The sequence below is a fragment of the Sceloporus occidentalis genome, unplaced genomic scaffold (assembly GCF_023333645.1).
Source record: "Sceloporus occidentalis isolate IW3139 unplaced genomic scaffold, rSceOcc1.0.p SCAF_7, whole genome shotgun sequence".
Lineage (NCBI taxonomy): Eukaryota > Metazoa > Chordata > Lepidosauria > Squamata > Phrynosomatidae > Sceloporus > Sceloporus occidentalis.
Genome location: NW_028316987.1, coordinates 33,129,431 through 33,144,772, shown reverse-complemented (window position 1 = coordinate 33,144,772; position 15,342 = coordinate 33,129,431). Strand labels below are relative to the sequence as shown.

The 15,342-nt window shown below is 42.5% G+C and overlaps 1 protein-coding gene across 1 annotated transcript; it reads left to right on the top strand.

The window, feature by feature from the left end:
- The first annotated feature begins 41 nt into the window (after positions 1-41).
- On the top strand, positions 42-5,387 carry LOC149309489 (large ribosomal subunit protein bL32m-like). The gene is made up of 3 exons (XM_089531265.1): positions 42-570; positions 2,447-2,628; positions 4,605-5,387. Exons 1-3 carry the CDS (start codon positions 456-458, stop codon positions 4,857-4,859), a joined length of 552 nt encoding a protein of 183 aa, XP_089387391.1. The 5' UTR covers positions 42-455; the 3' UTR covers positions 4,860-5,387.
- Positions 5,388-15,342: the final 9,955 nt, after the last annotated feature.

The following is a 15,342-nucleotide window of genomic DNA, read 5'->3' as shown; positions in this document are numbered from 1 at the left end:
GACAGTGACCAAGCTCTCAGCACCGGAAGTCGGCAGCCCCCCGCTCAAAGCCAATGTGAGGACTTCGGACTACGACTCCCATAGTGCCTTAGCGGTGGCTGTGGTGGGAGAGGACGGTGGGAGTTGTAGTTCCTGAAGGAGGGTGCCCACCCGCAAGGCAAAATGGAGGATGTGACCAAAGCAAAGCGAGAAGGACTCCCTGTCGATACGAACCCATGCTTCTCAGGGCATTTTGAGGCTTGTATGTGGCGACGAGCGCCCCCTGCCGTCGAACGTCGTTAGTGTTCTAGCCTACGAAGGGAGCCGGAAATGAACCAGGGCCGCTGGGGGTTGTAGTCCCCGCTTCCGGAAAGTGGCGAAAGGGAGACGCGACGGAGGGCAGGGAAGGGACTCGGTTTCCCACAATCCTTAGCGCCTCTCAGGCTCAGTGGCTGGAAGGGGGCTTTCAAAACAAAATGGCGGCGCTCGTAGTGGTGGTGGCAGGGGCGACGTTCCCTTCCCCGTTGCCTGGCTTTCGTCGCTTTCTCCGGGGCTGCTGGGGGCGCCTCGGGGGCAGCAGCCCTCCCTGGGGTAAGGAGTGAGTAAGGAGTGAGTAAGTGTTGGGCTACAGGGTCCAACTCCCAGCTCAGCCATGAAACCCACTGGGTGGCCTTGGCCAGGTCACACTCTCTCAGCCTCAGGGGAAGGCAAGGGCCAACCTCCTCTGGACAAACCTTGCCAAGAAAAGCCTTAGGGTCACCATTAGGCTTGAAGGTTCACAACCACAACAAAGAAGGCTGGGTGGCTTCCCTCTTGTATGGAGAGAGAGCTGCCAAAACACCCCCCTGTTTGGGGAGGCGAGGATGGCCCATCATCCACAAGGACCCTCATCCCTTGATATTGGTGGATTTGGTTAATATGTCCTCTCTAGGAATATCTGGGTCCTCCCAGCGCAACTCTATGGTCAACTTTAACCAAAGGTTGCACCGAAAGGCCTAGAGATCCCTAGAAAGGTGTCCTTTCAGGTAACAACGTGGTTTTCATTACATGCGAATACGGAGGGACAAGAGTAGTCCGTGAATATGGACAGTGCCTTTGTTTTGCAGGGAAACGCAGGGCTAAGTTAACGGAGAGCAAGTACATTGGGGTTAGGAGTGAAAGAGACACACACACACCAATGAATGTGGGGAAAACATAAGCAAAAACAACCACAACACTGTTCTTTTCCCTCTCTAGGACTCTCCAGGTCTTGCAATGCAACTCTTGATAAAGGCCTGTTACAGACTGCCAAAATAAAGCTGCTTCGGGTCTCTTTGGAGGTATGCTGTTTAAATGATGCATGCACCCTAAGAATCCGGAAGCTGCACCAAAGCTGCACTCCAGTGCTTAGAAATGGAGTGTGGCTTTGGCGCAACCTCCGGACTCTTAGGACCCATGCATCATTTAAATAGCATGCCTCCAAAGAGACCCCAAGCAGCTTTATTTTGGCAGTCTGTAACAGGCCATACCTAGTTTTGGAGGCTGAGGAGGCTTTGCTTTACAAGTGACTCCACTTGAGCTCCCACTAAGTGACCTCCCTGGTCTGTCAGGTCACATAAAGTAGCCCAAGGGCTAACTGGTATTCCTCTGTTGCTCTTTGCATCCTGTCATAAAAATATATATATATCATGGATCAGAAAACAGCAATGACTCAGATGTAGGAGAATGTGTGTTGTGTGCCTTTGAGCCATTTCCGATTGAAGGTGAAACCGTCGTGGGTTTTGTGACGTCGAAGGCTTTCGTGGCCAACATCCATAGTCTTTATTGTGGGTTTTTGGGGCTATGAGGCCATGTTCTAGAAGAGTTTCTTCCTGACGTTTCGCCAGCATCTGTGGCTGGCATCTTCTCGAAGATGCCAGCCACAGATGCTGGCGAAACGTCAGGAAGAAACTCTTCTAGAACATGGCCGCATAGCCCCAAAAACCCACAATAAAGACTACCATGGGGTTTACTTGGCAAGATTTGTTCAGAGGAGGTTTGCCATCGCCTTCCCCTAGGCACCCAGCAGGTTTCATGGTAGAACTGGGAATCAAACCCTGGTCTCCAGGGTTGTGGTCCAACACTCAAAACATTATGCCATACTGACTCATACATAGGAGAAACCTAAGTATTAATTATCCAGGATGATTGAGGCCTTCCTAAAACAGCCCTCTTGTCACATATTTCATGGACCGTGTCAAACTGTGTAACGAGAGAGCAGAAGCTGCGATCGTAATTACTACGGGGATGAAAAGGGGAAATCTTGTTCTTTCCTCCCTTTAAAAAAAGGGACGCTAGGCTGTTCGTTTTTATATTGATATCAGTCCATTTATATCAAATATTCATTAGAAGGACTTCATTAAATAAAAATACTCTGCTGAGTATTGCATCATATTAATCAAAAACTGATAGGGTGTTTGTAATGTAATTGTCTCTTCTTTCTTTCAAGCTCCTGCTTTGGCTGTGCAGGGACCACCTTCTCTACTGGAACAAGTGGAGGAAAAGACGGAAACTGCAGAGTCTCCAGGTTTTTTAGACAGCGTATTCTGGATGGCAGCTCCGAAGTCAAGGCGCACCATTGAAGTGAATCGCTGTCGCCGAAGGAATCCTAGGAATCTTATAAAGTTAAAGGTAGCTCATTACGTTTCTACTGGCTTTCCTATCTTTATTTGTGGAAAATTTCCTTCAGCTTTATGTTTTCAAGTTTCAAAGATATTGCCGTGTTAGTCTATAGAATCAGTATGTAGAGAGATGTATGATCTCTCTACATAATGTTTTCAAGATGTCATTTTTGAGATTACCCCAGTACTGTAAATAGCCACGTATGTTTCTCTTGCTCTAATTTTGCTGATTCTAAAGAATGAGTGATCAAAGTATGGCCCTCTAGTTGTTGCAACTCTTGCTATTCCTTTTCATTGGCTATACTGGCTGGGAGTTGCATCCAACAACATTAGAACTGTATTTTATGCAGCCCTTTTCTAAAGTTGCAACTGCCATTTACTCTTAAATGCATTGACATTTCCTATAGTATGAGTAAAAAATATTTAAAGGAAGTTCTCTTATCGCACCAAAGTCTTAATTTGTGGGGATATGTGGACTATATACAGAATAATGAATTACTACAGCTCAACACTAAAATTGATGAAAATGATTAGTTTTTAGAGCCCAAAACTAAAACTTAGGTCCCATACAGACTGCCACAATAAAGCTGCTTCGGGTCACTTTGGAGGTATGCTGTTTAAATGAAGCACACGTCCTAAGAGTCCGAAACTTGTGCCAAAGCTGTGCTCCAGTCCTTAGGACTGGATCGTGGCTTTGGCACGGCTTCCGGATTCTTAGGATGCATGCAACATTTAAACAGCACACCTCCAAAGTGACCCAAAGCAGCTTTATTTTGGCCTGTCTGTATGGGGCCTTAGTCTGGGATTAAGTCCAGTCAGCCCTCCATATCCATGAATTTTGATTCAAGCATCCACGGATTGAAAACATTTAAAAAATATATGAATTCCAAAAAGCAAACCTTGATTTTGCCATTTTATATCAGAGACACCATTTTACTGTGTCATTGTATTTGATAGGATTTGAGCATCCACATATTTTGATATCCATGGGAGGTCCTGGAACCAGACTCTGGTGGTACCAAGGGCCCGCTGTAGTGCATTATCTAAACAAATGTATCAGCATGAACTACAGTGCACACTGTGATCACTCTGGAATTCAGTTGTAGCTAGAGTATTCTAAACGTAACCCAGAGGAAATGTTTAGTGTTTTGTATATTTGATGGTAAAGTAAGAGAAGGGTGTTAAAGCAGTCCAGAGACGACAACAGAATTCAGAATATGTATTCTAGGGGAATTTATGGGGATATCTTTTTTAAAAAATGAAATTATTTTGCTAATTATAATAATCCAATTGCTAATCCAAACAGATTGAATCAATTGCTGATTGATAAGGCAAGCTGCAGCCACCAAACCATGCGGCTTCCCTCCGGAGTAAAAAAAAACCCGGAGAAAACGGGTTCTTTTTGTGCTGCAGGGCAGATGTCACGAGTGCAGCAATGGCACACTTGCAACATAAGCGCCGTGCGGACGCCGCACAATGCCGTATGGATGCCACACAGCGCTTACGTCACAATGGTGGTGCCCGTGTAAATGGGATGCCACCATTATTACGCCGCCACTCCATACTGAGGTTAGGGACCATGCGGTTGCCATGCGGTCCCTAACCCTAGTAGCTCTGCCTCCATGCCACAAAGGGCCCACCTGTATTTGGCCTAAGTCAGCACAAACTCTCACTGATTAAATGGGGCTACCCTAGTTTAGATTGGCAGTTGGATTTAGGCCTATGAATTTTGCGTAATATTGTCCAACACCTAAAAAAATGTGGTTCCAGTGATCTCTCCTTAATTTAAAATGAGGTGATGTTGCTGATTTGAGGGGAATTTGTCCTCTTGTCAGCAAGTACACTTAATCTTAGATTGCTGCAAAATTGTAATGTGCCAGATGATAATGTGATGCTCATTTTTCTGCATATGTTCTTAGCATGTGTAAAACTTTTATCTCACACACTTGTCATGCATTTTAAGTCTTTGTTTTTTCTTGCCTTTAGAGAAACATAGATGTCTGTCCTCAGTGTGGCAACCTGAAACAGAAGCATATTCTTTGTGGCTATTGTTATGAGAAAGTTAAACAGGAAACCATTGCCATAAGGAAACAAATGGGGATACTGGAAGGAGGGCCCCATAAGGCTCCCACTGTAGAGACTGTTGTGCTGTACGAAGGGGAGAAGCCCAGGGACAAAGATGAAGGCAAGCGGATTATAGAAAGAAATAGGAAACGTCCATCATGGTTCACGCTGGACTGATCGTGGGGGATCTCACTGGTTATAAAATACAAGAAAAGTTTCTGATAATTCCCAAGAAGGGTAAAACTTTATTTTACTTTGGACTTTAAAAAAAATCTAAAGAAGGAGTAAAATGTGATCAGGAATTAATTGTGCATTTTGAATAACTTGGCTACTGGAGTGTATTCAGTCTACTAGTGGGGTAAAAAATCCTGCTGGTGCAGTTATATTGGATTACACCATTGCACAGTTGTACAATCTCCTGCCAACACTTTGTACAACAAAGACTAATGGATACCATCCTTGTACTATCAAGAGCAGCTCTTAATGCAATGGATCGTATGCTAGTGCTATGACTTCATTTGATACAGGCCTGTCAGTTTTGTTGTCCATGTCACAGTCTAAAGTTCTCTGTTTCAGGGTAGATTTTTTCCCCTATCTGTACCATGGTTTCATGTTAAACTGCAAATTCTAACATGCTTGTTAAAACCAAAGCATGACTAAACTGCATTTGAAAACTAAAATAAAGTATATTCCCTTTTATAATGAGTTACCATGTGTCCCTCTCTTTGAAATTATAGGTTGTTTTGAGCAATGAGATTGTATGAGAATGTACGGTCAAACTAACTGTTTTATCCTCTGAGCAATGGACTGAGTTGATAGGACACTATTACCAAATCACCCTGTTGGTTATTTCATTGATACTGAATGCATCTCCATGAAACAGTCACTTAAGTATTTCTGTGAAACAGTTGTTGCAGCTGAAACATACCAGAGTCCAAGAACCTGTGCGGTCCTTCTGTATGCAGCAACAATGAAATGGGGGTCCAAAACAGACTGCAGAAATATTCCAGTTTGAGATCACTTTAACTGCTCTGGTTCAAATCTGGGAAATCTGGGGGACTGTAGTTTTATGAGAAATTTAGCTTCTCTATTACAGAGCTCTGGTGCCACAATAAACTACCGTTCCCAGAATTCCCTAGCACTGAGTCAAGGCAGTTAAAGTGGTCTCAAACTAGATGACCTCTGCAGTGTGTTTTAGACCTAGGATTTACAACCCCTCTCCCTGACTGCAGCCCTCCGTGGCACTGATTCAGGTGAATCATTTAGGTTTAACAAAATGTGTTGCATAGATTCATGCTATGGTGCACAAAACCCATCTTGTTGATTAGATGAGACTTGATGGTAGAAATAACCGCATTTACTCAGTTTCATGAAATTTGTATTGTTTATTTCATCAATTTGTGGCTCTCCTGAGTGTCAGTGTTGCTGTACATACCAGCAGGTAGGGCGTCTCCATCACGTGCTAGGGGTTGGCTGAGGGTGCACCACCCATATTGGCCTCACCCCTAGCACGTGATGGGTGCATCAAAATGGCAGCGCCCTGTACACACAGGAGCTGCCATTTTGATGCAACGGACGCTTAGCGTCCGCACGTCACGACGCGTTTGTGACGTCACAATTGCGCCATTGGTGCATTGCGGCGTCACAAACGTGCCACATTAAGAACTCGCTTTTTAAGGGTTCTTTTTGCTCCACGGGGAAGCCCCGTGGTTTGGAGGCTGCGGCTTCCCTGCGGAGCAAACCAGGGCAGCGGGAGACCGCCCTTTTGGGGCAGTCTGTATCCCACCAATATTATTTTCTAAGACCTGTAAGTATGGAAGGAGATAATGTGTTGTGGTGCAAGTAATGCAGGTTGAGTCTCCCTTATTTCAAATGGTTTTGACCAGAAGTCTTGTGAATTTCTGAGTTTTTCTATTTTTTGCATATGAAGATGAAGGCAAGCGGATTATAGAAAGAAATAGGAAACGTCCATCATGGTTCACGCTGGAACTATCTTGGAGATGGCGCCCAAGTTTAAACATGAAATTCATTTATGTTTTGTGTGCTCCTTATACACATAGACTGGAGGTAATTTTATGCACAATGTTTGTAATAATTTTCTGCATGAAACAAAGTTTGTATACATTGAACCATCAGAAAGCAAAGGTGTCACTATTGTAGACACACATCTGGCCAATGTTGTATTCTGGAATATTTTGGATTTCAGAATTCTGGATAAGGGAGATAAAAACAAAGGTTTTATGTCACCAACCTATTCAAATGGCAAAGTTAAGCCTGAGTGTACTCTATGCCTGGAAAGAATATAAGAACTTTAACCATCTCCTCAGAAAACACCAGTGTTGTACTTTAAAAAAATTTGTTTGCCAATTGTATTGCAATTTAACTTGGAGTTGAATAACAAAGGCCTGGTTTACACAGGCCTTTGCGCCGCCCCGTCATGTGCTAGGGGTTTGCTGAGGACACACCGTCCATACTGGCCTCACCCCAGCATGTGACGGGGGCATCAAAATGGCGGCGCCCTGTACACATGGGTGCCGCCATTTTGACGTGACGGATGCTTAGCATCCGCATGTCCTGGTGCCTTTGTGATGCTGCAAGTGCGCCATTGGTGCCTTGCGGTGTCACAAAAGCGCCACCACAAGAAGAACCCGCTTTTTGCGGATTCTTTTTGTTCCACGACAGAGCCGCGTGGTTTGTCTGCTGAGGCTCCCTCGCGGAGCAAACCAGGGTGGCGGGAGACCGCCCTTTTGGGGTGATCTTTATCCCGCCAGAAACTGGATATAATAGGATTCTGTGAAGGGGGACAGTGGAAAGAATGAGAAGTGGGAAGATCCAGGGAAGCTGACGTAGGGATAGGGAGCCATACATAAAATATGACATAGCTATTCTTGACATGGAAAACTCTCCTATGCTCTCTGACTACAGGTGTTCAAAATTCATTTGTCTCCATACAGTGACTGACTATTCAATCACACTTAAACAAACTAAAACAATGGCGGGTTACAGACCGCCATGACAGTATGGACTCAGTCCGTACTAGGGTTAGGAAGGGGCGGTGCTTCCGCACCCCCCTAACCCTAGTACGGACTGAGTCCATACAAGATGGCGGTGCCCCATCTACATGGGGGCCGCCATGACGATGTCACAACCGTGCCACCTGTATACGGGGCGGCGCAGATGTGACGTCGCTCCGTGCCAGGGCGCTTAGTGCAGGAAGGAGCTCCTTCCTGGTTTGCGTCGCTGGGCACAGCCTTTAGATGGCTGCGCCCAGCGACGCAAGGGGAAAACGGGCCAAGCGGCCCCTTTCTCCTCCTCCCCGCCGCCGTGGGGTGTCCTTGGGGCTTGAAGCCCCAAAGACACCCCTTTCCAGGCTGCAGGGAAGCGGCCTTTTGCTGCTTCCCTGCAGCCTGGAAAGCGGCGGATCGGGGCCTCAGCGGCTGCCACTCTGGCCAATGAGGCCCCAATACCCCAGGGAAAGGGGCGGGTACAGGCCACCGCTTTTAGGCGATCTAATGCACCAATGATTCTCAGTAGCTAAGTTGGGACTGTTAATGCCAGATAAGCAGAGGTATAATAACCAAATGTTTGGGTTAGCATGAGATATATGAGAAGGTAGTCTTTGGTGGTAATGAAATGAAATTTATAGTATTTTAATTAATTAGCTTGCAGATATGCATGAACCAAATAATAATAACCATGTTGTGTCTGTTTTGTTAGTTCATGATGCCTCGTGTATATTAGATTAATATTTCATGTTGCATATGAGGCGGTAAGAGATGTTGATCAAGTAGTGAGATTGGAACAGCATCCATGTGCTTCCCCACATTATACAATTTCCTTGTGTTAAAAACTTCTTCGACATTTGTGTATTTAATTTTTTTCATAAACAATATGGGACAGTCATGTCATAATTGTCAGTGTGCAAGATGATGTGGATTATGCTTATCAATATTGATTATTTCAATCATTGTGATAATTAAGTTTCTGAGGGAAAGTATTGATAAAGGTTTCTGTAGCTCACTATGATAAATGAAATATATTTTTCAGAACTCTAGGTGGCAGTGATATGCCAGTTTTCTGAAATACTTCTGTCTAGGATACTGATAGTGTTCAAGTCATAAGAATGAAAAATGTCCAAGTGCAATTAAAAAAGATAATTAAGGAAAACCATGACTATTTAGCCCAAGGGTTAGTTACAGCAAAAATGTAGATTTATTAGAAATCCATGTAGAGAAAGGGGAATATATATTTCCAGACATCCATTTTAGTTCTTTCTTCTATGGGATGAAGAAGTCACACTATGATGAGTGATATGGATTAAGAATGACCAGCTAGAAGCCTGCACACTAAATTTAGTCCAAGAAGCCATTTCATTTGGGTTCTAGTGACCCTAACTTTTTCTTCTTCACAATATGGTGAAAATTTTAACATGGCTCCACTTGTAATAGACCATTTTTCTCAAAAGATGGAAGAGACATGGAATATATCATGGCCCACTCTTTGATTTTGCAACATCTAGGTGTATACATTTGTAATGTGAAATTCTGTGCCTGTAGTCCCACAACAGGTGTAAGTCCATACATCCAACCCTTGTTGCATAATCTTTACTGCTTATGAATGATAGATTCTTCCTGACACCAGATTACTTTCAAAAGAACAACTCAACCCCCCAGGAATGTAAATGTCTGCCCTCTCTGATACATATGTAAACCAGGGCACCTGTTTCAGTTGCTTTTTCATTATATTGGCATAGGCTCAGCCACCCATAGAAACTACCAAAGAATGCACAAGTATCTTTCTGAGAAAAGAGCCAGAGAGATGGCTGTCAAAGTCACATAGCTTTTCCAAAAACATTCATTATAGTTTCACTTCTAGCATTTCTCCAGAACATGAGGTGTACGTACAACTCCTGATAGCAGGTTTGTCTCTGAAGAACAGGACAAGTAGCACCAATTGCTAGTAATACAAAGGAGAAAATGCAGGATATTCCTGGGCCTCAATAAGAGTGCTGTTCAGTATCACTGGAACCTAATATGATTTTAAAGCGCAGGATCTTTTTAAAAATTGTGTGCATGGAGAAAAAATCTGGGATATAAGTGGCAATGTATCAGATCATCTTCTGACATGATTTTGGATCTCATGATTATGAAGAAGCAATCTAAAGTAATTTTGGGTGGAAGATGTGTATATTATATGGGCAAGAATTAACTTTACCATGGTTGTAAAGTACACCATACCAATACCTAAACAGTGGAATGTGAATGAGAAAGAACTAGGTCCCAGTGTTCATTCATCACTTCTCACAAAATGCTAAAGACGAAACAGACTAGAGCAACAAAATAATTATAATGTACCATAAAACTGTTTATGTAGAAATGAAGATAGATCGTAGAAATTAAAGAAGCAAATGGGCCAATGTGATAGCAGTATTGCATTACATGAAGAATATTAACAGAGGAGTGATTCTCTTGATTTAGGATCGAACCTTCTCCACTGGAAATGGACATATAACAGGTAAGAACCAACATTCCTATTTAATAATATAACAAGCAATGAGCACATTAACAAGGTTAAATGGACAAATTGACATGAAAAAGTAAGAGAAAAGTCTACAGAAAAATCAGACATGTGAACAGAAAGTGAGGAAATCAACCAGACTGAGCTGTGGTTCGTACCCTTGGATTCCCAGATATAGGGCAAGAGCTCCTAGAATCCTGCCATACTGGCTGGGGCATCTGGGAACTCAGGTCCACCAACTTATTGGGACCCAGGTTATGTGCCCCATTACCTCTGACTCAAATTTTACTGGGAGCAGTTGGTACTGAATCGTCACTTTTCCATTGAAGTACCCTGATGCTGCCTCTTGTGAAACAGCTCAGTGCACTATAGAATATTTGAACTGGATCAATTAATTTTCAGTTGTCACGTATGTTGCAAACATTGGTGGGGGGTCCCCCCTTTTAAAGGTTCCTTTAATAGTCTGCCTCAAACAGAGTCCTAGGGTTTGTAGTTTGGTGAGGGACTTAAGAGTTCTCTGTAGGCAGGTTCTAGAGCTGACTAGCAGAGATTTCTAAGTATCTTATGAAAAGAAATACTGTACCAGAATTCTATAGAACAAGCCATGACAGTAAAGTGGTATCAAAGTGCTATAATTGTGTTGTATGAAAGAAACCTGGGAATGTTTTCTCAAAGAACAACTCCATGTGCCACAAACAAACAAAATCCAACCCTCAAATAAATGCCAATGGCAAAGAAATACTCCTAATTCATGAAAATAGTACTTTGCATACTTTTCTCTGGGTAAGTTATACAGAATCAAGTGGTCTTATTTCTGAGCAGCCATGCATATGAATGGTACCGAAGTTTAGCTTAAATAACATGGTTCTAAATGCCTTCGTCGTTACTAACTTTAGCTCCATTTGGATCACTCTCTTTACCTATGATATGTACCAAACAAGTCCATACTAGTTCCATTTTGCAAAAATAGGCTGTGTAGGAGACTAGCATAAGAAGAGCTGTCATCGTGTGGAATAACTACTCAAGCAAGCTGTTAAGATGGGCATATCTGTGCTTTTCTATTTGTATGGGAATAAAGTGTCAGAATGGAGTGGTGTTAGGTAACACATTTTAAATTATCTTTGTGAATGTGACTTGGCACATGCAATCCATGGTGTTCAGCACTGAATGCGTGTTTTCTGAGTGGATGCAGTGAAAGGGAAAACAGCAGTTCCTAATAATGGCCATTCTTTCGAGATTTTCAAGAGCAGTTATAGTGCTGAGTGTGACTTTTTCTTTCCTTAGAAGAAGGAAAAGCACACAAATAAATTTGATCCTTTGAGTAACCTAATAAATTCCCAACTCACAGAAATAAGCTTTTGGTTTTGAATGCCAAGGCTTCTCTCTTACCTTTTCAAGACTTATTTGTATGGGGAAATGTTGCAAATCATGGCGTTTCCCCATGAAGTCTGCTATAAAAATATTTCCCAGAGACAAAGTATCTTACTTCTATATGACATGTGCATTATGGCTCTACAGGAAGCGCAATTAAATCTTATTCCCAGAGCTATGCTGCTGTATTTCACGGTGCTGGGAAGTGTAGAAGATAAAAAGAATCCGGCTACTCTCATGCTTCATGGAAGTGAAGAAAAAGAGCAGATAATAGAAAAGTAAACCAGAGGAGTGCACTATTGTTTATATGAGGAAAACAGAAATTAGTACAGGTCAGCAAAAGAGGAAAGTATGTGGGGGAAAGTCTGGGTTATTTCTACACTGTAGAAATAAAGTACTTGGACACCACTTTAAGTGCTATGGAATCCTTGGATTTGTAGTTTTGCTAGGTTGCAGGACGTATGTGGGCGAAACGTCATCCAAATGTTGCAGAAGCGCCAGGGATGTGACCATCCATCGCACGTTAAAGTGTAATTGAGGCTTCCCACTATGTTCCTGTCATGGAATCATTTGCGGGGAAGCCATTTTCTGAATAACGGGAGACCCCATTATTGAGAAAATGGCTTCTCCCGGCTTCCCTGTGAACGATTCCATGACGGGAATATAGTGGGAAGCCTCAATTACACTTTAGAAGCGTGATGGATGGTCACATCCCTGGGGCTTCCGCAATGTTTCTGCAATGTTTGGATGACGTTTCGCCCACATGTGATAAGGTCTTTAATGTTTCCCTGCCAAAGAGTGCTGGTGCTTCACAAAATTCCAAATCCCAGGATTTTGTAGGATGGAGCCATAGCAGTTAAAGTCCTGTCAAACTGCATTATTTCTACAATGTAGACACACACTTTGCTTGATTTTGATCTCTCGTCCAGAGGGCCACATCTTTGTTGAGCAGTGGAGAACACTGCTTCCAATAGCAATATCTTAGCAATATTCTCTAGCAGACTATCCCTACAGGAAAAAAAAAATAGAACAACAACAGCACAGACAGAGCCTTGGGAGCTGATCCTACAGCATGGACTGGCACATATAGATACAAACAGTTCATCAGGTAATTAATTCCTATACTGAGTAAGGCATTAAAGTTTTAAGCCAACATTTTAAATTTGGCTTAGAAATGAATAGGCAACAAATGCAGCAGATATAGTGCTGGATTGGCAAGCTTATGCTCTAGGCACCTGGGCAACTGAGTTTTTGAGCTGTCTTCAGAGGTAGCCTCGTGTAAAGATGGAATATAGACGACTAGCCAGCCTTTTAGTAATTGTAATAATACTGTGATTTTATTGAATATATTGTAATTGTATGTTTTTATCCTATGTTGTGATCCCGCCTCGATCCGCAGGGAGAGGTGGGAAATATAAATAAATAAATTATTATTATTATTATTATTATTATTATTATTATTATTGCACACAATAGTAGCCTAGCTGAGATGTTACTAGGGCATGGCTACATGAGGTGAGGCCCATCAGCCCAACATAGGGCTACAGTTTAAACTGGTAAAAAAACAGCTACTGCCATTGCCTACAGAGAGCAATGAGTTCAAGACCACTCCAAGCCATGAACTTTATTCCCCAGAAGGAGTCACCTGCATCTAGAACTGACTGAACAAGTTCATTGGTTACCAATCCACAGTGCCTCCCTTGTCCATAGCCATACAGTACCAGCTTGATTTTTCAGTGCAAGTTTTGCCACTATGAAGACTAGTAGGGACAACCTCCTCCCTCAAAGAATCATTCATTATGTCAAAGGCCCAGAAAGCAAGCTTTTAGTCACCACAAAAATTCTAAAAACAGGTGGGAAGTCTCAGCTTCCAAGCAGCTTGTCCACATCTGATGACTGCGTAAGGTGAAACATCTCCAAAACAGCAGCATCCTTAGTACCTCCATCTCCAACTGTCAAACCCCTAGCACCGTTGTACAGGTAAGAGCAAATTTACATGTGAAATGCAATGCCAGGCCTTCGGTAGTTCTGCCCTTGGCTCCTAGAGGCTATGTGCCTCATCACTCAGAGAAAGCTCCAATAGCTGGTATTCCACAGATACAATCGTGACAGAGAAATAAGATTTCTTTCCCCCATACCTGACAAACAATAAGCCCTACAGTGATTTCTTGAGTCATATTCATCAACTGTTTCATTCTCTCTGCTCTAGTTATTGGCCCAGCTGTTTAATTGCCCACAGTTCTCTAATACAACAAGGAGTAGGCATAATTCTGTGACTGGTCAAGAGAATCCATTTCAGGGAGCCAGAACACCCATGGACAGAACACTGAGACTTCTTGATTAGCAGGCATCATGACCCCATCTGCTACTGTCTCAGGTTTTCGACTTCCCTCTGATGCAGCTATCACAGTAGCCAGACCAAAAGTGGATTTTCCCTGAAACAATATATTGTCGTGGGCTTCCTGTGTTGTGATGCAAGAATTTGGGAATGTCCTGGCCTTGAATGGGCAACTAAGAGCCATTTATTTAAGACCTGCCTCCACTGGAGATGAAAACTTCTAAATCTCGTTTGTTGTTATGGACTAAGGCAGCTGCTGGCATTTTTGGACATGACTGTGGGTATGGCTGTTGTCCATACTGTTAGTCAAGAACTACTGTGGTGGTTACCTTGGCCATCTCCATATCTGAGGGAGAGAGTTTCAGCAAAACCATCAGCTAAATCTGCAGGAAACCCCACCACAAACATCAGAAAAGTATCTAGATAAATAAGCTCTCCATGGCGGATCATCCCTTAGGTTTTCCATCCCTACAAGGGATGCAGTTCGTCATAAAACCATGATAAATTGAGTGATGATTCAGTGGGATAGTCATTCTACATCAGTTTCATACATCTATATTTGCATCCAGTGGGCAACCTTTTGTACCCCCAACATGTGTAGGAATAGCCACATAGAACAAGGATGTATATAGTTGTTTTTGTAAGTTGTTTTTGTTTAGTTGCTTTTGTTGTTTTTGTAAGTGCTCTGTAATCAAATGCTAACCACTTCCAGAAAACCAGATGTGTTAAGAGAAAGAAAAGTTTGTGTGTGAAAGTGTATGCGCACATATGCAGACACATATGTGTCTATCCCCAGACATGTCTTTGCCAATGGCTAGAAACTTGTTAGATGATTTTGTAACTACTATTTTTACTTTTGTAAAAATAAATATTTCTAGAAAAGATAACACAAAAGGCCAAATTATTATCTTGTTTCTTAAATGCATAGGCTACTTTTGGGTAGCTCTCCCAGCCAGCAATAAATATTAAATGTTAATAACAACATGCACAATATAATAATTACTCAAATACATACTTGTTTGGGAGATAAGCATTATTCCAAAGTGAAGATCAGTCTAGAGAACAGTGGTTTTCACTATGTTCTGAAAAACATAGAATAAAATATGGAAAAGAAGTGTATCTCTGTGTGAATGGTGATTCCCTTTGGTTCATAAATAAAACTATTTTTGGAACTTGCACTTTGGAGTTCTGTTTCTTGGAACCAGTATACAGAGGCTTGATCATTGCTTTCAGTTGTCTTGTCCTAAGATTCGTCTTCCTTACCCTGAGGATTGGAGAAAAGGAGTTGGGCCTTGGGAAGTTGTAGCTCTGCTTTCTAGTATGTTTTAACTGATCCAGTGGGTGAGTGTTCTGTGATTATAAAGAGGAGATCAATAAGCATGCTGACTTGCTCAAGGCACTCTGTTACTTTCATCATGAATTTCAAAGTAGAGA

Coding starts and splice junctions, on each gene's coding strand:
- LOC149309489 (XM_089531265.1), top strand. CDS start 456: ATGGCGGCGCTCGTAGTGGTGGTGGCAGGGGCGACGTTCCCTTCCCCG. Junction 571..2,446: donor GGGCAGCAGCCCTCCCTGGG/GTAAGGAGTGAG, acceptor CTTTCTTTCAAG/CTCCTGCTTTGGCTGTGCAG. Junction 2,629..4,604: donor GGAATCTTATAAAGTTAAAG/GTAGCTCATTAC, acceptor TCTTGCCTTTAG/AGAAACATAGATGTCTGTCC.